This window comes from Hyperolius riggenbachi, chromosome 8, assembly GCF_040937935.1.
Source record: "Hyperolius riggenbachi isolate aHypRig1 chromosome 8, aHypRig1.pri, whole genome shotgun sequence".
NCBI classification, from domain to species: Eukaryota; Metazoa; Chordata; class Amphibia; order Anura; family Hyperoliidae; genus Hyperolius; species Hyperolius riggenbachi.
In genome coordinates, this window is record NC_090653.1 from 270,187,448 (window position 1) to 270,208,429 (window position 20,982).

General features: G+C 44.4%; 1 protein-coding gene across 4 annotated transcripts in view; it reads right to left on the reverse strand.

Annotated features, from left to right (window-relative positions):
* The window catches only part of FIBCD1 (fibrinogen C domain containing 1), a 392,313-nt gene that overhangs the window by 44,314 nt on the left and 327,017 nt on the right, over positions 1 to 20,982 (reverse strand). For all 4 annotated transcript variants that reach the window (XM_068248850.1, XM_068248849.1, XM_068248851.1 and 1 more), the window contains exon 4: positions 13,450 to 13,603. In XM_068248850.1, coding sequence (XP_068104951.1) covers positions 13,450 to 13,603 — 154 coding nt within the window. The remainder of the gene's footprint in view (positions 1 to 13,449; positions 13,604 to 20,982) is intronic.

The window sequence follows — 20,982 nt, forward strand, 5'->3', positions numbered from 1 at the left end:
TGTCCACCTCCCTAAACACACAGGGCATCATTTTTAGATTTTATTTAGAACTAAGTTATCCCTTATTGTTATTGGATCATTAGCTAAAGCCAAGTCAACAAAATGTTATAATATTAGATAAAAAGGTATTAAAAGCACTAATACGTTTAGTACATCCCCCCTCTGTGGCTGCTGCAATGCCCTTGAGAACCCTAATTTCAATGCAGTTCATCCATCCTGTAATAATGGTGTTCCCTACATAAGCTGGTGGACTGTGCGCCGCATAAACTGAATTAAAACAGGAAGCGTCCCATTATCAGCAGGTAACGGCCATAAATACTCCACTTTAAAGGCGCAGTGTCATCTCCTCTGGCGGATCATTAAACGGCTTGCTAAATTGCTGTAACTTAATTGCTTTATTTGTGGCGGCACAAACTGCGCGGCATATCAGTCTAAGTAAAGCCGATCTCCATAACGTCTGCTTTTTATCGCTCGTCTCTGAGGAAGGCGAGACACTCTGCAGCTGTCTTCAGAGTACTACAAACCCCAGCCTCTCCTGCTGCCGGTACAAGGGAGTGAGTGTAAATATGCACCACTAACAGGTCATAATTTAAGGGTTTTTATTAGCGAAAAACTATGCTTATTAGTGATGACAAGTGGGTCAACTATGACAAGCTGCACTCAGCTATACAACTGCAGTGACGACGGGGTAGACTTATCTCCTTCTCTCCCTGCCAGGCTGCCACCTCCCTCTCCTCTATTTCTACCTCCCTGTGTTACTGTCTACCTCCTCTCTCTTCTCTCTCTACCTCCTACCTCTCTGGCTGCCATGTCTCTGAGGGCCAGTGTGCACAAAAAAGATTTTTCAAGACAATTCTAGGCATGTGCCTAGCGACTTTCTATTTATACCTAGCGATTTTTGGAGCGTTTTTCTGTAACATTTTTTTTATATACAGTACAGGTGCTAGTGTACTGGTTTTGTCACAAAAACGCTTGGCAAATCGCTGTGATCTAGCACTTTCAGAGCGATTTTCCACTTTCCTATACTTAAAGGAGTCATCAGGGAGAAATTAACAAATGAGCTTTACTCACCTGGGGCTTTCTCCAGCCCCTTGCAGCTGACTGTCCCACGCTGATCGCTCTGCTCTCCGCCGCTGTCCCCGAGGTCGTCCTTGCTGCGCAAAGCGCCACTGTTAATCATGGCCACGTTGCCCGCGGCGTACTGCGCAGGCGCAACGTGACGTGACCATGATTGACAGTGGTGCCTCGCGCAGACGCAGTAAGGTTGACCTCGGGTCGGTCTGAATACTGTGCGCGAAGACCGGGACGGCGGGGAGCGGAGGTGACAGCGTGGGACAGTCGCCTGCAAGGGGCTGGAGAAAGCCCCAGGTGAGTAAAGCTCATTTGTAAATTTTTCCCTGATGACTCCTTTAACAATGAGGCTGAATTACCTCAGAAATCAGCAGAAATGCTGCAGGACCCGCGTTTGCGTTTTGGGGAAAAAAAAATCACATCGCTCTGGTGTGCACCATCCCATTCTAATACATTAGCCACACGCTTTTTAAAGCGCTACGGTTTTTAAAGGCACTTAGAAGGGCTCTTGGTGTGCACCAGCCCTTACTCTCTAAAGCTAAGTACACACCTGAGATAAAAGTCTTTGGGAAATGAAAGATCACAGACCAATTTTACCCCCTTCCATGTAGTATGAGAGCCATACCTACACAGTCTATTCTAGTAAGCTGAGTACACCCATCAGATGAAAATTTTTGCAAACTGTCAATAAGTTTGTCAGGGAGGTTTTAAAGCAGTAGGATCAGCCATACTATGCCAGGGAAAAAACATATATAAGTAGATAAATACTTGATCTACTTACATAACACATGTATTATACTGTCCACATTTTGATTTCAGTGAATGTTATATAGTAAATTACAAGAATTCTGTTCCTGGTGGGGGCCATGTCTTTTGCCCACAGTTAAGGCTAACTCGTGATGTAATTTCTGCCCTTTACTTTTTTTCTTGTCTCCTCCAATTGCTGAGTCACCTCAGCCTTGCTTGTAAACACAAGTGAGTAGGGGATTAGGTTTCAGATAAGCAGCTGGCAGGGAAATAAAGGGAAGAGGAGGAATAGATTATAGATAAAAATAACCCCCAGCATGCAATTCTTTGGCACGACTACTAAAGGGCCAGTGTTCCTTAAGTATGTGATAACTCCAAATCATAACAGCAGAAAAAGTTTTGAAAGTTTTGAATGCAGGATTAGCATCTTTATCACTTAATACACTCAGACCAGTTGCTGTTGAAATTTGATTTTTATGGTGACGATGCCGCTTTAAAGACTGATCTTTCTATAGATGTCGTACACATGCAAAAGATCTATATCTGAATGTATGAATGCAATTTGCAGGCCAGGAACTGATCTTTTCAATGATTAATCACCACGATAAATTCACAAAAGTTTTCATGCTGAAATCGATAAGGAATCGGCCTGCGGTTTTTGGCAGCCAACAGATCTGTCTCTGATTAGATTCATTCAGAGGTTGATCTTTCTCTTGGTCAATTGATAGCTGTATTGGCACCTTTAATCTCTTATCGCTATCTCTGTTTGTCTCTGCCGCCACCTCTCTCTGTCCTCTACCTCTCTCTTTACTGTTTCCGTCTCTCCTCATAACCTCTCTAACTCCTCCACCACCCCCCCCCCCCTCCAACATACAACTCTCTCCACCTAAAAATACAGCTCCTTGTTTTAAAGGAAACATCAACTGAGGCAAATAAGTCAGCTGTCATCTTTATTTCTTTCTGAAGTTGCCTGGCTGTAATACTGACCTTTGATCTACAGTAGTCTTTGGTCGAGCCATACCTGGACCTAGCATGCAGCCGGTAGAGTCACAACACCTGATCCGCATACTCATTCTGGGTCAGTGATTTAGAGAGCATTGAAGGCAGAAGACCAGCAAAGAACAGCCAAATAAGTAGTAGGGAGAAAAAAAAATCAAAAAGCTAAATATTATTATACAAATAATATTTGCACCAATTCCTAGATCCTGAACTCCTCAGGAACCTACAGATGCCTCATCAGTCAGTGTCAAACACTGTCACATGCAGAAGAAAAGTGATTTCTCTGTCAGCTAAAGCCACGCCTCTCTGCTGATAGATAACCTATCAAAGCTTTCAGTCTACAGTAGGGAGGTGTGTCTTTAGATTTCACCAAGAGGTGAGCAGTCAGTGAGCAGTCAGGAGGTGGGGATCTTTGAATTAGCCCAGCAGGTTTTTCTGTTTTTCTTTAAAATATGGGACTTTTCCCACCCAAAAAACTTTCTATGTATAATTATAATTACTGTATTTTTTTGGCTTATAAGAAACACTTTTTCTCCCCCCAAAATAGGGAGAAGAAGTCCCTGCGTCTTATATGTCAAATACAGGGCATCCTTGACTTATGAACCCCGCCGATACAAACCACTGACCCGCAGAGATGTCGGGGACCCCCTGTACTGTCCCCCTGTGTGTCTCCTGCGCTACTCGTGTCCTCCCGTGCTCCCCCTGAATAAAGAAAAATCACCTAATCCAGCTGCTCCAATGGCGTTTAGAGATCTCTCCCTAGCGGCTCCCCCAGTACTAGGAGAGCCGTGAGGGAGACGAAAGGTCTCTGATCGCTGCTGAAGCCGCTGCATTAGGTAAAGCGTGCTGCCGCTGATTGTTATGTATTCATGGGGAGCGCAGGAAGGCACAGGGGGTAGCACAGGAGACACACAGGGGGACAGAAGGGGACACACATGGAGTGGAGGAGACACACTGAGGACAGAAGGGGACACGGGGGAAGTGCAGGAGGACATGGGCAGCGAAGGAGATACAAGGGGAGGCAGAAGGGGACATGTGGGGGAGCAAAGGAGGACACAGGGGGACACATGGGGAGGAAAGGGGGACATGGGGAGCAAAGGAGGACATGAGGGGACACATGGGGAGCAAAGAAGGACACGGGGACACATGGGGAGGAAAGGTGGACACGGGGACACATGGGAAGGAAAGGGGGACATGGGGAGCAAAGGAGGACATGGGGAGCAAAGGAGGACACAGGGAGACAGAAGGGGATACATTGGGGAGCAAAAGAGGACACAAAGGGACAGAAGAGAACACACAAGGAGAGCAAATGAGGACCCAGGGGGGCAGATGGGAGGCAGTAGGGGACTTATGGGAGACTGAAGGGAACACAATGGAACACAGGAGGACACATGGGATAAGGGGTGGGTGGGGGGGGGGGCAAAGGAAGATGCCCTGGAATATGGATGCACCAGGCTTAGTATATTTTTTTTCCATGATTTTGCCCTCTAAACCTCGGTGCTTCTTATAGTCTCTTGAGCATCTTATATGCTGAAAAATATGGTGATTTAAATTGAAGTTTGAAATAAATGCCTGAACTTTGTCCTAAGTATTTCACCCATCCTGAATGAGTACATTCACGCTATTTTAGTCTAATAAAGACAATAGCGACGTTGGAAAGTCGGGAGAATGTGCGTGCCTGCCAGTTGGACTTCTAACTGTCAGTAATACCGCTCCAGTATGAGTGGCGCAGAGGCGACCTGTCTTAGACCTGCTTTTATGCTCCCACCAGAACATTAAGTGTCATCTCAATAAAGGCAAGTGAAACTTGTAAAGTGGAGGAACAATACGGTCAGCTCTAATAAAAGGAGAAAAAATCTTGTCCGGCTCTCCTTGAGTTCCCTTTCATGCCTTGTAATTACCGTACCTGAAAGAACATTCCATTAACTTTTCAACTTTTCCATAACAGCAGAATTATTACAACCTAAAGGATACATTGAAGTTGGAGCCGCCTCCCGCGGCGTGGGCCTCATTGTCTGCTCCGGGTCTCTATTGTCGGCCAGGGTGAGTGACGGGCGTCGAGAGAACATTATATGGTTTGCAAAACAGATTTTTTTTTTCCTGTATTTTACATTCTCCACCACAAACAAATAATACCTCAGTCACATGATATATCCTTGACTCGTTTACAGATACTTGCACAAATAAACCTCTTTAACCCTCAGGATTTCTCAAGTGGTGCCTTAATCTCTAGAACTCTTTCCTCATGCCTCCTGACACTCCCTGGGACCTATTGATATTGGTGTGAACAGGCAATTCTGTGGAGTTTTGGGGGGAAAAAAATTGCCATTTTTTTATTTGTCACATTTAAAAATGCGCAAAATGGTCACCTTTTTAGTGTATTTGTTTTTTGACAATTACTCATTACTTATATTTATTTTAAAGGAAATAAAAAACAATCAGTTTAACTTATCTGGGGCTCTTTGCAGCGCTATGGAGTTATCCTATGCCCGCGCCGTCCTTTGGAGACCCTCTCGCCGGAAGCGGCGATCCCCGCAAAGCTGACCAGCCACGTGCCTCCTCACCGTGTCCCCATTGCCGGCAGCATTCTCCTAGCAACAGGAACGCATTCAGGGTGTGCACGGCTTGGGGCCGCCTATGTGAAGTAGCCTCCTACTGTCTGTGAGTGGTCAGCTCTATAGGGGTTGCCCCTGCTCACTGGAGGGTCTGCGACGGACGGCGTGGGTACAGGATGACTCCAGGGGGCTGCAAGAAGCCACGAGTAAGTTAAACTGATTTTTTTATTTAGCTTTAGTAACCCTTTAAGTAGAAATTGGGAAATGAGGTTCCAAAAGTGGGGCAATAAAAAGGTTGTCTATGCGCAGATCACTACTACACTCTTACGTTCCTCCTTCATACATTGCTACTCTACAGATATCACGTAAAACTTAATCTGGGTTTTGGAAACACTCATTCAGGACTTCACACAAGCTGCTCTTACCCTGTGGAACTCTTTCTTAGAATCCATTCATCACTCCCCATCCATCAAGATCTTTAAAGTAAACCTCAGCTGTAAATTGCAAATTGAAGAAGAGGCAGAAGGACACTTACTTATTCCTCTTTGACCCCCCCCCCCCCCCCCCCCCACACACACACACACACAGATGACACAATCTCTTAGCAGTCTTTTCAATGGCAGAAAACTGCCATTGCAAAAAAAAATTTTTTAAAAAAGGGTAGTGGTTAAAGGACCATTATCGCGAAAGATTTAAAATACACGTAAACACATACACAGAAGTATATTTCTTCCAGAGTAAAAGAAGAAGGAATGGAGGGTGGCTGACCAGCTATATTGTCTAACAGCTGGATTTCTTAAGTGGAGCTGAAATGCCCACTCTGTGCAGGGAAACTTTTTATTTAAGAGTTCTGTTTCTACAACCTTGGCAGAGTGGCACTAATCACTGAATCTTATATGTTCCGGGATTATTCATGTCACAGCAGATCAAGCTGTCTCATTGCACACCAGGAAGTAAGGAAGATGCACAGAGCTCTGGAATTCAGGATTTGTACAGCAAAGCAGGGCAGCTGCGGACCAGAACAAATTATTTACTCTGACATGTAGCCTCTTATGTCTTCCAAGCCTTTCTGCCCTTCTGCTTTTTCAGCGCCCAAGGCCATGGTCTTTGTGGCCTTTCCAGAACACTGGCTCTGATGAGGAGATGGACTAGTCTAAAACCACTCAGATTTGTCAGATTTTTACTACCTACTGTAAGTGAAAGCATCATAGGGAAAAAGTAATTTATAGTGCATTTTACTCAGTGACTAATGTGCTTGTTATTTGTTTACATACACTTGTTTTTTTATGGTAGAGGTGGCCAGTTGCATTTTTTTTCCTGCTACTCTGTTGTAACTTCTGCTGCCTGTGCTGATAATATGGGTTTTATTCTTACCCTGGGCTTCCTCCAGCCCCATAAGCACATGTGAGTCCTGCGATCAGCCCCGATACCCGGCTCAGTCACGTCAGTCTGGGTCTACTGCGCATGCGCGAGACAGGTGCACATTAGACTCAGACTGAACCTGACTGAGCCTGTTACCGGGGCTGATCGCGATTGAGTGGAGGCACACAGGAGGACAGCGAGGGACTCACACACACTTATGGGCCTGAAGTAAGCCCCGGGTAAGTATCACTTCTTTTAAGTCTGTGATCTCTGGTACACTTTAAGTTCAGCTTAAAGGGAACCTTAACCGTGGTTCAAAAAAAGTTTCACTTACCTCGGGCTTTCCCAAGCCTCCTGCAGCCGTCCTGTACCCGCGCAGCTCCTCCAGTGTCCTCCGGTCCCCCACCGCAGCTTAGTTTCGTTTTCGGCCGACTACCAGTCGTCCTCCTGCAACGCGTCCTATTCTTCCGCATTCCCTGACGTAAAGCGCGTCCATGGAACACATTCCCCGCCGTAAAGCGCATCCGAATGACGCGCTTTACGGCACTTTACGTCGGGGAATGTGGAAGAATAGGACGCGTTGCAGGAGGACGACTGGCAGTCGGCCGAAAACGAAACTAAGCCAGATGACCTGTTCAGGCAACTTTATAATCTGTGATCTGACTGAGAATGTGTCACCTAGCTACTGAGTGACCAATCCTGATCTCATTACTGCCTACCTAGTCAGGGTAGCCCAGCTAACCACCAATATTCACCTTTGATTTCACCCTCTATGTCTTTATCCCTGGTACACACAATACAATTATTCCATCAGATTGACAAGAAATTTCTGGTTGTTCGATAATTTCCAACATGTCTGATCAGCTTATCATCAAGAAAGGGATGGATTTTGTGCAGTACTGATCTTAAAATTGCTGCCGTCCCCGATCGGTAGCAGATTGGACATTTTGCAAATTAGCAAACTTTATATGTGTACCCAGCCATAAAGTCCATACCCACGGCGTGATATTTTCGGGAAATCATGTAGCATCGTTTAATGAAAATTCATTAAACGATGTTTCATGATGCAGGCCACCCGCGGCGATCATTGGTTGTTAAATGACCACTATGTTGGATCAAATCGAGAAGGATACTTCTGATTCCCATTGACTTTCACGGCAATTTGCCACGATCGTGTAAATGATTGTTTACACGATCGTTCTTTTCTGTGGTCACCAACGATGCTTGCAGATTCTGCCAGATGGCTCATGAAACAATCTTTCGTCGGTGTAGATCCCTGATCTGTCTGGCCGTGGGTACATACACTAGCTTTAGACTGTTAGGGCTTGTTCAAATTAGGGGCGATTTTGTTTGCTTTTTTTGGCGCTGGCAACTTTAAAAATCGCCATAAAAGCGCTTGTGCAATGATAGCTTATGTTCTCACATAAGCGATGAGCTTTCTATCCAATCTCCTGCACCATCTTCAGAGCGTTTGCGATTCAATTCTTTGAAAAGCGATTTCCCAAGCGCTTTAATGAATAAATACATTGTATTTATTCATTTCCAGGGCAAAAAGTGAAAAAAACGCTACACAAAATTGCTTAGAAAAACGGTTTCAAAATTGCCCCATACATCGCTCAGCGCTTGCAATTACACTAGCGATTTATAATGTGAACAAGGCCAAATCTCATTTTGGCAAGGACCACTCTGAATTGGTCAGAGACATTTGAATACAAGCGAGCTTGTGCAAGCATGCATTGTAGCTGTTCATACCAATCTTTTGTACTGCAGGTTCCTGTGTATATATCCAGTGGTGTAGCCAGGGCCGAATTTGTACTCTTTACCACCCAAGGCCACTGCCAGCAGCCACCCCCCTTCAGCATAAGTAGCCAGATGACCCTTCCCCCTCCAGTATAGGTAGTGAAATGACCACTCCCCCCTCCAGCACAGGTAGCCAGATGACCCTTCCCCCCTCCAGTTTAGATAACATGATAACCCCTCCTCCCTCCTTTCCTCTAGTATAAGATGCCAAACCTTTCACCTCCCCCACAATATAGCTTGCTGCCCACCCGCCCTTGATCCTGTTGTGCCCTAGGCAATGGCCAAATGGGCCTTGGCTTAAATCCGGCCCTTGGTGTAGCAATAGGGATGCAGAGGTTGCGACCGCACCGGCCCCAAGGGAAACCCCCTCAATCGCGGTACTAGCTCTTTATTGGTCCTGTGCTATAATGATCACTTCTATAGATGGTGTGAATAGTAGTAATCAGTAATCATTAACAAGCTGTTCCCCATCGCTGTTCCCCTCTAGTACTGTGGATGTCCTTAGTAGGTTTTGGTGCAGCATATCAATTGTTATGTATAGAGTGCTTCGGGGGTGGGGGGTGGAGGGGCAATGTAAAACTTGCACTGGGGCCCATAGCTCCCTAGCTATGCCACCATATATATCGATTGGTCATCTGCACTTGTCCACAGTGCGACATGTGCTGGAACAATAAAAAAAACACAGCTGATCGCTCAACAACCAAGAAAATAATTGTTTATTGGTCATTTTTGATTGGTCTGTAGCACAATATTGGCTCATGCATTCCAGCTACAAGGTTATGTTGGACTCTGAAGCTTCTCCTGCAGGAAGAAACTCCTAATTTGGTAAGGAACTATCTTGCTTTGTGTGTGTTGAAAACACAATGACTTTGGGCTGAAGAAAAGCTGTTAGTTCTTTGTGTTGCTGCTGGTAGCGTTATTTGTTTGTCTCTCTTTTTTTGAAAATAAAGCTTTTATCTGTCATTACATGGCTGTGTTAGAGAACCTTGATCCCCTCTGAACTTCTCGATTTGTTATGTTTATCTTTACAAAAGTGTCTGTTTTTCAGTTCTAGAAGATCACCAAGTTTATACTGCTTTTTGAGACTCTAGACATAGATCGGGTAATCTTACTGAACAGGGTGTTACACAACCAAAAGAAAAAAATAGTTCCCCACAATGTATACATAAATATAGACTATAAATATAGTCTATAAGTAATTCAACCACTTGGCCATTGTCATGTGAATAGTAACGGGGCCGGGCCGAGGCATAGGCTGAAGAGGCTCCAGCCTCAGGCCGCAGTGTAGGAGGGGGCGCACAATTCATTCAGCTGTCATTCCTAATTGTGTATGAAGCAGAAAGAAATAAGAAAAGGGGATACATGACAGTGACTGCAAGCCAGATAACTAGATATTAAGGTGTTGAGGAGGTTGTGGGCCCTGTGGCCCTCTTAGTCTAATAGCAATCAGTGTGTGGGGTGGGAGGGATGGAGGGGCGCACTTTGCTGTCTCAGCCTTGGGTGCTGGAGGACCTTGTCCCGGCTCTGAATAGTAATCTCTTTATTGTGGACCAAAAAATTGGTATAAAAACAATTAAAAACAAGGCCGGGTCATCAAGTACTCCCCAGTGGGTAAACAAGCAAAAAACGTGTACAAAGATAATCACATAATCCTTATAAGTATCACAATAAAAGTGCTGTCACGAATATCGAAATAACACGGTAACCAGAGAGGGTATAATTCATGACCTACATAATTATATCTGTTGCATTGTCCAAGTAAAAAGGTATTGCGACCCAGTGAGCGTTACACACCAGATAAAATAGTTCCCATATGGACAAAGTATGCGACAGATAATCAGCAGTATAGAGTATAAATATACATTAGGTCACATTGTCCATGTAACATTATATTGATCCTTAAAAAAAGTGATCAATAGTGGGCAATGTATGTGATCCAAAGCAATCCACATCATGAAACAAACATCTCCATTGAGTATATCTGCAAAAAATTCTCAGCAGAAGGTAACCAATTGCATATCATGCTAATATATGAAAAAAATAATAATCAGGAAACAACCAACAAGAGGATGTGCAGCCACCAGATAAAGTGTAAAATTAGAAACAAATATCCCCAATAAGTGTCTAGTGCATAATGGGAATCAGGGGCACCTCTAGCCATTTTGTTACTACAGACAGAAGGAGGCACAGGGGAGGCAGAAGGACAAACAGGGGGTCAGACAAGGCACAAGGGACTTAAGGAGGCACAAGGAGACAGAAGGAGGCACAAGTCACAGAGGTGGCAGCTGCCTGAAACTTACACTAAGTAGATGTAGCAGAAAAAAAGTAATAGAACACCCACAGGGAGTTGGGGTTAGTCCAGGGGCGGGGCTCAATTTGGGGTGGGGCTTAATCCAGCAACATGGCGCTCCCCAGGACCAATGGCACTCCAGGCAATGGCCTGTACTGCCTATGCCTAGAGGCGCCCCTGATGGGAATCATATTCCGCTGTGCATGAAAGTGATCAGTGCAGATTTTAGCAAGGAGAAACATAGTGATAGGCAAAGACACATAGGATTAGGGAAACCGGGTGTAAGTACAGGGGTACAGCTCCTATAACCACAGGGGGGGGGGGGGGGCTACAGAGCTGTAACATTCTTTCTGATAAAGGGGTGCACCCATCAGATCAGGTGTTTTTGTGGTTACACTTGTTATGGATATGAGGATTACAATGTCCACACATGTTTTAGGACCGTTGCTTGACGGGTCCTCAGGCTGTAACGATCATAAGGGGTTGGCAAGGGAAGGGGTGTGAGCATTGAGGGGGCCTATCACAGTTTTGTTGGGGACCCCATGGTTTATAGTTACACCCCAGCAAAGACAGCAAAAAAAAAAGTCTGTGAGAGATTTTATTTTTTTTTTCCACTTTTTCCTGACAGTAGACCTGAATTCTTGCACAAGACTGAAGAAATACATAGAGATTTGCACTCTGTATGTATTTAGAGAGTTTGGTCTGTTTAATTCCCCCTCATTTGTATCTAATCACAAGTTGTAATCTGGTCTCTCCCCTGTGTTGCATGACTGCCTATGGCAGAGATGGCAGATAAGCTCATTTGAAAGCACAGGAGGTTAACAATATGTCTACTTCCATGAATCAGGAAGCAGATTTATTTTACTATTAGAGGACGTTTTTCTTGTAATTCACGCTATGTTGTTTATATGTTGAAGTGTCCCTGTGGCAGCTGCTACGTGGGGAAAACCACTCAAGAACTTAAAGAGCGTATATCCTCTCACAAAACTACCATTAGGGGTAAGAGTATGGATCATGCAGTCTCTGAGCATTTTGTTCAATTCCGACATGATGTGAGTCAACTTCGAGTTCAAGTCTTGGATGGGGTACCTCGGGAATTTAGGGGTGATAGGGGGAGAGAGCTGTTTAAAAGGGAGGCTCGCTGGATAAGGGAACTTGAGACTACCGGATGGGGGGGGGGTTTGAATAAAGAATATGACCTTAATTTTTTTGGGTGACTCTGAACTTTATGCTCTGTACTTTGCACCATGGGGTGGGATACTGCCCTGTATGGGTCCTTTCTTTTACTGGTTTGATTAATCCCTTGCCTTTTAGTGCTTTGAGGGAGAGGGGTGTTGTTTTATTAAAAAAGGTGGAATATGGACACCCTGTGAGTCCTATGGGTTAGCGTATTTGTGTACGCGTTATTTCCGCGTGTTTTTCCGCGTACATTGCGGCTGTTTTTACGCATCGCGGTGGCGACAGAGCGTCAGGACGGCGCTGGATATGTCATTCCGCTTGTATAGCGGTCATGTGACTAGTGGTTGCCATAGCGACGGCGGGCAGCGCTGTTTACAGATGTAACTTCGTTTTTGCCCATCATACTGTAGATGGGGACTTTCTATTTAGACCCTGGGACTCAGGGGACTCCTATCCACCTTTTGGGATCTTTAAGATGTTCAGTAACTATCTTGGAACAGGTATATAATAATGTTTATGTCTGAATGTTTGAAAATGTGACATCATTCTTTTTTGACCAATGGAGTAAGGGGGGGGGGGTGACTCTGTGAGGTCAGTCCTTGCAGTTCCCCATCAGGTCCGGTCATTTGCATGCTGTTCCACGATTGGTTACCTTGACTCAGTATGTGACTATATAAGCTGTGAACCTGCATTTGCACAGTTGGCTGTGTGGCGTGAACAAGGACTATGGAGGTCTGAAACGGTGGACCGTAGCCACTATACAGCTTTTTATGTATTTTTGTAAGATCCAATAAAGCAATTTTTCTGATAAAAGAGCGGTGCTGGATCGTTTTGGGGATTTTGGATTGTTTACCCGGATGGTACACGGGTGGATCCGCTGCACGCTTGACCCCCGAGTCATTTGAGTGCTGTCCTACCTCTTTCCTAGGCGAGCAGGTTTATTTTAGGATTTATATCAGCTGTAACAAAGAAATGTTTTCATTTAAAGTGTACCAGAGCTTAATAATTAAAAAGATTTCTACATACCCCGGGCTTCCTCCAGCCCCATCTGCTCTGATCGCTCCCACGCCGCTGTCCTTGGCTGTCCGCAGCTTTGGGGACCGGGTCCCGTCACTGACGTCAGTTGCGGCCAGCTACGCAGCTGCTGGAGAGATACGTAGAGGGCGTACTTCTCTTACGTCAGACTGACTCCAACTGACGGAAGTGCGGGGACCCGGTTCCCGAAGCTGCGGGCAGCAAAGGTCGGCGGCGTGGGAGCGATCAGAGCAGATGGGGCTGGAGGAAGCCCCGGGTATGTATAAATCTTTTTAATTATTAAGCTCTGGTACACTTTAAAGTTATTATGCTGTTGCGTATCAGAGAGAACGTTTTGAGTTCAGATCCGCTTTAATAAAAAAAAAAGTTTCTGTCTGGATTTCCATTTGAACACAATAATAATGGACATACCATTGGTGCAGCCACGAGGCTTGGTGCTCCTGGCAGGGGCCCGGATAAGATCACCCTTCCCACGGGAGCGCCCATGATCTCTCTGTAGACTGTCCAACACATCACTGACTGAGCTGGCAAGCTGGGCCACGTGTCTCTGTCCCTCCGAGAGAAGCTGTATAGACAAAGAACCAAGTACATTCCTGTGACGTCTGGTGAAAGGCAGCGCTATAAGCAATTCAAAGATTTAAACAGGGCCACACACAATACAATGTATTATTTTTTTTTCATTGAGAAGTATGATTGATTTTTCGGTTTTGTAACTTAATAAAAAAATCGGATCAATGTGTACAGTAGGTGGCCACTTAGAATACAATGGTGTGTTTTGGTTTTTTTTTGGATTCAATGTTTTGATTCATAGACCCAAGCAGGGCCGGGCCGAGGCATAGGCTGGAGAGGCTCCAGCCTCAGGGCGCAGTGTAGGAGGGGGCGCACAATTCATTCAGCTGTCATTCCTAATTGTGTATGAAGCAGAAAGAAATAAGAAAAGGGGATACATAGCAGTGACTGCAAGCCAGATAACTAGATATTAAAGTGAACCAGAGAGGAAGCATCCTCATGTATTTTACCTTATAAATCAGTGGGAACATGACAGTAAACACCTAATCTGCTCTTTGTTACATTGTTCTCTGTTTAATTTGCCTGTTATCACCTCTAAGATAAGAATCCCGACTAAGCAGTCGGTCTGGCTTTGCTACAGAAAGATTATAGCTGAGACTGTGTTCTTTGCTGTCTTCAAGTCCAAGCCTGCCCCCTGCTGGCTTTGCTCAGGAATCATTATAGCTGAGTCATTATAGCAAAGCCAGACTCAATGCTCAGTCCGGGATTCTTATCTCAGCTAGATAACAGACACTTTTAGCAGTGAGGATGGAACAGAGAGCATGGTAAGTGTTTTCTCTAATGTTCCCACTGATTTCCATGGTAAAATACATGAGGATGCTTCGTCTCTGGTTCACTTTAAGGTGTTGGGGAGGTTGTGGGCCCTGTGGCACCTCTTAGTCTAATAGCAATCAGTGTGTGATGACTGGAGTGGGAGGGATGGAGGGGCGCACTTTGGTGTCTCAGCCTTGGGTGCTGGAGGACCTTGTCCCGGCTCTGGACCCAAGCAGTTATTTCAGAGCTTTCAATCACGTAGAACTGGGGAAAAATGTTACGCAAAGTGCGTGATACATTGGTGAGATTTTTTTAAAAATATTACAATCAATCGGGAAAATTGATTGTAATTCTCAAATTGAAAACAAATATTTTGTGTGTGGCCACATTATCACATTTACATTCAATTGTTCCACAATCAAGAAAAAAATTATTGATAACTCCCCAAAATTTGCTTTGGTCTATAAATCAAAAAGTTTACAATCTATCCTACGCCACTCAATCTTCTGAAAAATTATCAGAATATTTCACCATAGCCTATTAAGAAAAGCAGAAAGTTTGATCACATTTCTTGTTAAAAAAATAAATAAAAATAAACATCCAATTTTTCTATACAACTGATCATTTTATTGAAAAAACTGTAAAAACCGAGCATGTTCTTGTATTGTTATCGTTTATTATTATTGATTAAGAAGTCACAAAAATATTCAGTGGCGCTGTACAAAGTAAGAAACAAACATGGGGTACAGATAATACAGACAATGGAATACATCAATATTCAAAATACAGAATTGGTAATTACAGTAACAAAAGTAACATGATGAATAAAATGTATAACAAATTCCAACACACAAAAGAGTGAGAGAGCCCTGTCCTTGAGAGCTTACAATCTAAAGGAATAGGGGGGGAACAAGAGGAGGGTGGTATACAATATTCATATCTAGAGGCAGTGTGTCTTTAGGTTATCCAGTAAGGATGTAACTTGGCCTTAGGTCAAAGGCATGTGTTTTTTCAGGATATATTTATTCTGAAATTAACTAAATCATGGGCTTACTTTATATATTTAATCCATAGTTTTTCATTCAAACTCAATTTATTTTTTATTTTTGAATATTATATAATAACACAATTTTGATTGTACGAGTGTATTCATGCTTCGGTCTCTGGTATTTTCAGCTTGATACTCCTCCCTGTAATGCCTGATGAAGCGGGATTGAGCCTGCGAAACGAGTTGCATTTTTTTGGGGAGTTTCTAATAAATGTGTTTGACTGTCTGAATCGCAGTCATTGTCGTGTCTGCTTGAGGGAGGTAAGACCACCATTTCCTCCTTCATTTTTGCCATTTGAGTTGGTTTTTAAGCTCATTTAACCTAATTTTATACTTTTGGTGCCTCTGTTTTATTGTATACAATTTAGGTCAAAGGGAGAATGGCCTAAGATAGAGCATATGCTTGTCGGAAAAAGTGAGTTTTGAGGTAGCGTTTTAAGATATCAAAGGTTGGAGAGTGGTGTATGTGTTGAGGAAGAGAATTCCAGGTGAGGGGTAAAACACATGCAAAATTATGTATAGATGAATGCAAGGATGTAATTCTAGAGGAGGACAAAAGAAAGTCAAGTGCGAATCTGAGATTGCGGTTGGGTTGGTATCTGGAAACTAGGGAGGAGATGTACAGGGGAGAGAGAATGTGGAGAACTTTGTAGGTTAGGGTTGAGAGTTTGAACTGGATCTCTGGTTTATTGGTAGCCAATGAAGAGCTTGACAGGGAGGGGCAGCAAAGGAGGAGCGAGAAAAAAGATGAATGAGACGAGCAACTGAGTATAATACAGATTGGAGCGGTGCTAGTCTGTTAGCTGGTAGTCCACAAAATAGTGTTACAGTAGTCCAGACAAGATATTATAAGAGCATGTACTGTACTAACATTTTAGTTGTGTCCTGGGTGAGAAAAGTTTGGATGAGAGATATATTTTTGTGTTGGAGATGACAGGAGCTGGTTAGGGAGTGAATGTGAGGAATAAAAGAGAGAGAGAGAGAGAGAGAGGAGTCAAATATTAACCTGTGCTTTGAGAACTAAGTTATGGGGGTGTTATCAACATTTACTGTTGAGGTGGACAGAGTCTGTGGAAAACTGATTAGTTCTATTTCATTCATATTAAGTATCAAAAGGTCAGGAAAGATATACCGTATTTTTCGGACTATAAGACGCACCTAGGTTTAGAGGACAAAAAAACGGGGGAAAAATATATATACTAAACCTGGTGCATCCATGGTGAAGGGGCATCTTGTGGATTATGCCCCCCCCCCGCCCCTCCTTTGTACCTTATGCCCCCTTGTACCTCTTTTGTCTCGCTGTGTCCACCTGTGTCCCCCATGTGTCCGTTTCTGTCCTCCTTGTGTCTCCTCTATGCTCCTTTGTGTCCCCCTGTGTCCTCCATTTGTCCCCCTGTGTCCTCCTCTCATGGGCACAGTACAGGCAGTCCCTGACATTGTGGCGGGTTGAAGGATCGTATTGGCCGGCGTTCACAAGTCAGGAACTCCCTGCATTTGGACTATGAGACGCAGTGACTTTTCCCCCCTACTTTTGGGGGAGAAAAAGTGAGTCTTATAGTCCAAAAAATACAGACAAGCAGTCGGGAACACGTGTGAGGAGGGAGTTAAGGTCTGGGGCAGAAAGGTACAGTTGTGTATCATCCGTGTATAAATGATATTGAAACCCAAATGAGCTGATTAAGTTGCCAAGAATGTGCATATAGATAGAAAAGTGGAAGGGGCCCAAGAACAGAGCATTGAGGTACCGCCACAGACAAAGGATGTGCAGAAGAGATCTGATCTGAGTAAGAGACTGTGAAAGTCATCCCAGGTGATAGGAAGATATCCAGGAGAGAGCAAGGCCCTTTATGCCTACAGATGAAAGTATCTGTAGGAGTAAGGTGTGGTTGACAGTATCAAATGCTGATGTCAGTATGGAATAATGACCTTCGGATTTAGCTGTAAAGGTGGCCATACACTGGTCGATTTGCCATCAGATTCGACCAAAAGATAGATCCCTCTCTGATCGAATCTGATCAGAGAGGGATCGTATGGCCACCTTACTGCAAACAGATTGTGAATCGATTTCAGCCTGAAACCGATCACAATCTGTGGAGCGGCCGCCGCCCCCCCCCCCCCCCCCCCCCTGGTCCACCGCTGCCTTCTTCTCCGCCTGGTCCCGGCATCTTCTCTGCATCGGCTCCCGGCTGGCATCTTCTCCCATCACCTTCCGCATCACACATCCGGCATCCGCATATAACTTTCTGTCACTCCAGTGACAGCGGATGTTAAAATAGAGCGCCCTCTATTTGTACTTCCGCTGTCACTGCAGTGACACAGGAAGTTATACCGGATGCCACGATGCGGAAAAGATGCCAGCCGAGAACCGGGAGGTGACAGCGGTGACAGCGGGGACTCGCGCGGCGGAGCAGGTAATGTATCTCCGCTGTATTGCGTCGGTCGTCGGGCATTCGAACGCGCTATCGACGCACTCCTGACCCACCGCTGATCGAGAAAAAACTTCCGCACGGATGGATCGACGGGAGTCGACGGGAATGATGGATTTCAGACGGAAACCCATCGTTCTGTCAGTGGTGTGCGCTGCGATTTTACGGCTGTTTCGATCACTGTGATCGAAATGGCCGTATTTCAGCGGGAAAATCGTTAGGTGTATGGGCCCCTTAAGAAGATCATTGGCCTTTAAGGTAATATTTCAGTTACAGGTGTTATCTTGTGGCATTTCCACCCTCTGTCTTTTTGTACCCCCTGGGGACTGTAGCAGTGAGGTCTACAGTTCACACTAAAGTTCCTGTTTTTTTTTCTCCTCCATCTCACAACTCCTGCTACAAATGTCCCACACCATGTCTTGTCTCCTTCAGACTTTAACAATTAGCAAGAAGCTAAAGCCTGGTACACACTTTCAATTATGATTGGCCAATTACTGACCAATTCACCCACCTCCATGTAGTATGAGGCTCAGCAGACACTGAATACTATGAGCAGATTGTGTCGATAAACCCTCATACTACATAGAGGTGGTAAAATTGGTCTGTGAATGTCCAATCATAATTGAAAGTATGTAACAGGCTTTAGAAATAAGAACTCCAGGACGGGTTCAACAGAATTATCCCCCTTGTGGTAGTAGTTATGGCAATTAATGTGTGCACCTCTTCTTTCCCTTGCATACTTTTACGCTAGTCCTGTATTAATAATAGTAAACCATTCCTTCCATGGAGGACCCAGCCATGGTATTGTCTTCAAAGATAACACTATGATCTCTGGAGCTGTTAACTAAGCAACTTGTTTTACTATTTATCTCTCAGACTTAGGGCCAGCACTACCATAGGGGCAACCTGAAGGTGTAAAGATGGGATACATCATGAGCCCATACAGTGTAGTAATGGGCTCATGATGTATCCCATCTTCAGCCCACAAACCACTTTGACCATTCCGGAGAAACTTTGATTCCGACCACAGTGACCCCTGGTGTTCAAGGGAAAATCCGACGGGGGTCATGTAAAACAAGCAACCCCTATGTCCTCTCTTATCCCCATAGGAAGAGTGACATCAAAAACCCTATAAGAGTGCAGGTACTATGTCCGACCACCTTACAGCATAACAGGCGTGGCCTAACGCTACCTCGGCCCATAACAGCTGTCACCACCATTACTTTCACTCTATAACAGTGTATAAAAGGCGCCCTTGATCTAATAATCACTTGTGTGTGCTAATACACTATTTATTTAGCTAAACGAGAGGTGTGTGTGGTGGTGGTGGTGGTGGGGGTTGGGTGTCAAAAAGTGCTATCTTGCCTAGGGCCCCATTGTATCTTAATCCATGTCTGCCGTGCTGCAAAGGAAACCTGTAATCTGAGAAATATGGCGGCTTTGAGGTGACAGACAGAAGACTAGTATTCTGTGTTTCATCGGGGCAGCGCAGATTTCCTCAGAGCAGGAAGAACAGCTTGTGCCTTTGACAAGTGCATAACTCTGCCCCCGTACTTCTATGGAATTGCACACTGTACAAAATACCAGGCCCGTAAAACATCAGGAACGCCGAGCACCGGTATTAAATAATGAGGAAGTCTTAATTATTTCATGGCCAGCAGTGTTTTCATCAAAGTGATGAAAAGGTGCCCGGTACAGAGCGTCTCAATCCTGTAATATACACTGCGGCTATGATTTCTGGTAAGTTACCTAAGTAAGTTAGAGCAGTTTCAGACTGGAGGTGATATGATTGGTATGATTCAGTTACAAAATGGCTTGTGTAGGGAAGACATATGTTATATTGATTTTAGTACTAAAAAAGAGTGGCCCTTTAACGTAAACATGCGTCACACATATTTTCCAAAGTTCCCTTAGCCCCCGTTTGCTTAAAAACAAGAAGAGAATCGAGAGCCCAATATGGTGCAGTATTGTCAGGTAAAATGAAGAGTTCAATACAATTTTATGTATATATATACTCACAAACACGGGCTACCAACAGGCAACCACTTTAAATGCAGGTGGGGAGCATTAGGACCTGACCCCACTCAGGTGAAGAAGTTGCTCTCTGTAGATAGTAGATGGGGATGCACCCCTCCACCCAGGGTGGACCAGAAGATCAGCAAAAACTCGGTATACAGAGGCGCCAGAGTAGAGTAAAACGTTTTAAAAAACGCTTAAAAGGAGAGGGGGATGTTAAGGTGGACTCACCTCCCTCTTACAAAAAAAGAAAACTCACTTGAGTCTCAATAAAATAGAATTGTCAAGTAATTTATTCAACTCCACAAATGCAACGCGTTTTGCGGGCGTGACCCCGGCCCCCCCAGGCAAAAATGGGAGCACAACTCAGTGGGTCAAGCAATAAGTTTGAGCGCCTCTTATTGCTTAAACTTATTACTTGACCCACTGAGTTGTGCTCCCATTTTTGCCTGGGGGGGCCGGGGTCACGCCCGCGAAACGCGTTGCATTTGTGGAGTTGAATAAATTACTTGACAATTCTATTTTATTGAGACTCAAGTGAGTTTTCTTTTTTTGTAAGAGGGAGGTGAGTCCACCTTAACATCCCCCTCTCCTTTTAAGCGGTTTTTAAAATGTTTTACTCTACTCTGGCGCCTCTGTATACCGAGTTTTTGCTAGCCCCCGTTTACACTTAATCAGTTGCTCTCAGTTATAACTGAAAGAACGACTGATTTTAAAAGTAATTCCCATGTTTTCCTATGGCACCGTTCACACCTAGCACGTTTTAACTGAAATATTTTTCACAATGCACTGCTATGGAGAAAGAAGAAAAAACGCGTACCAACTGATTAAGTGTAAACAGGGCCTAAGGGTTGTGCATAGTATGCAGTCTTTTCAACGTCCATGCAATTTTTTGTTTTTTGAGGAGGATGTAGTTAGCCCTTTAATCTTTTCGTACATCAGGATTTCCAACAATGGTAGTTATGCTCCCAGCCAGTAGGAGCTCTGGGCCCCAGTGCAAGTTTTACATTGGGCCCCCTGAAAGTGGGATAAAACGTTGACATAACATTCAACAAACATGTGTTTTTCTACTTTGGATTATCCATACAGTTATCACATAGTAATATTGCCCATCTACAAATTCCCAAAGTA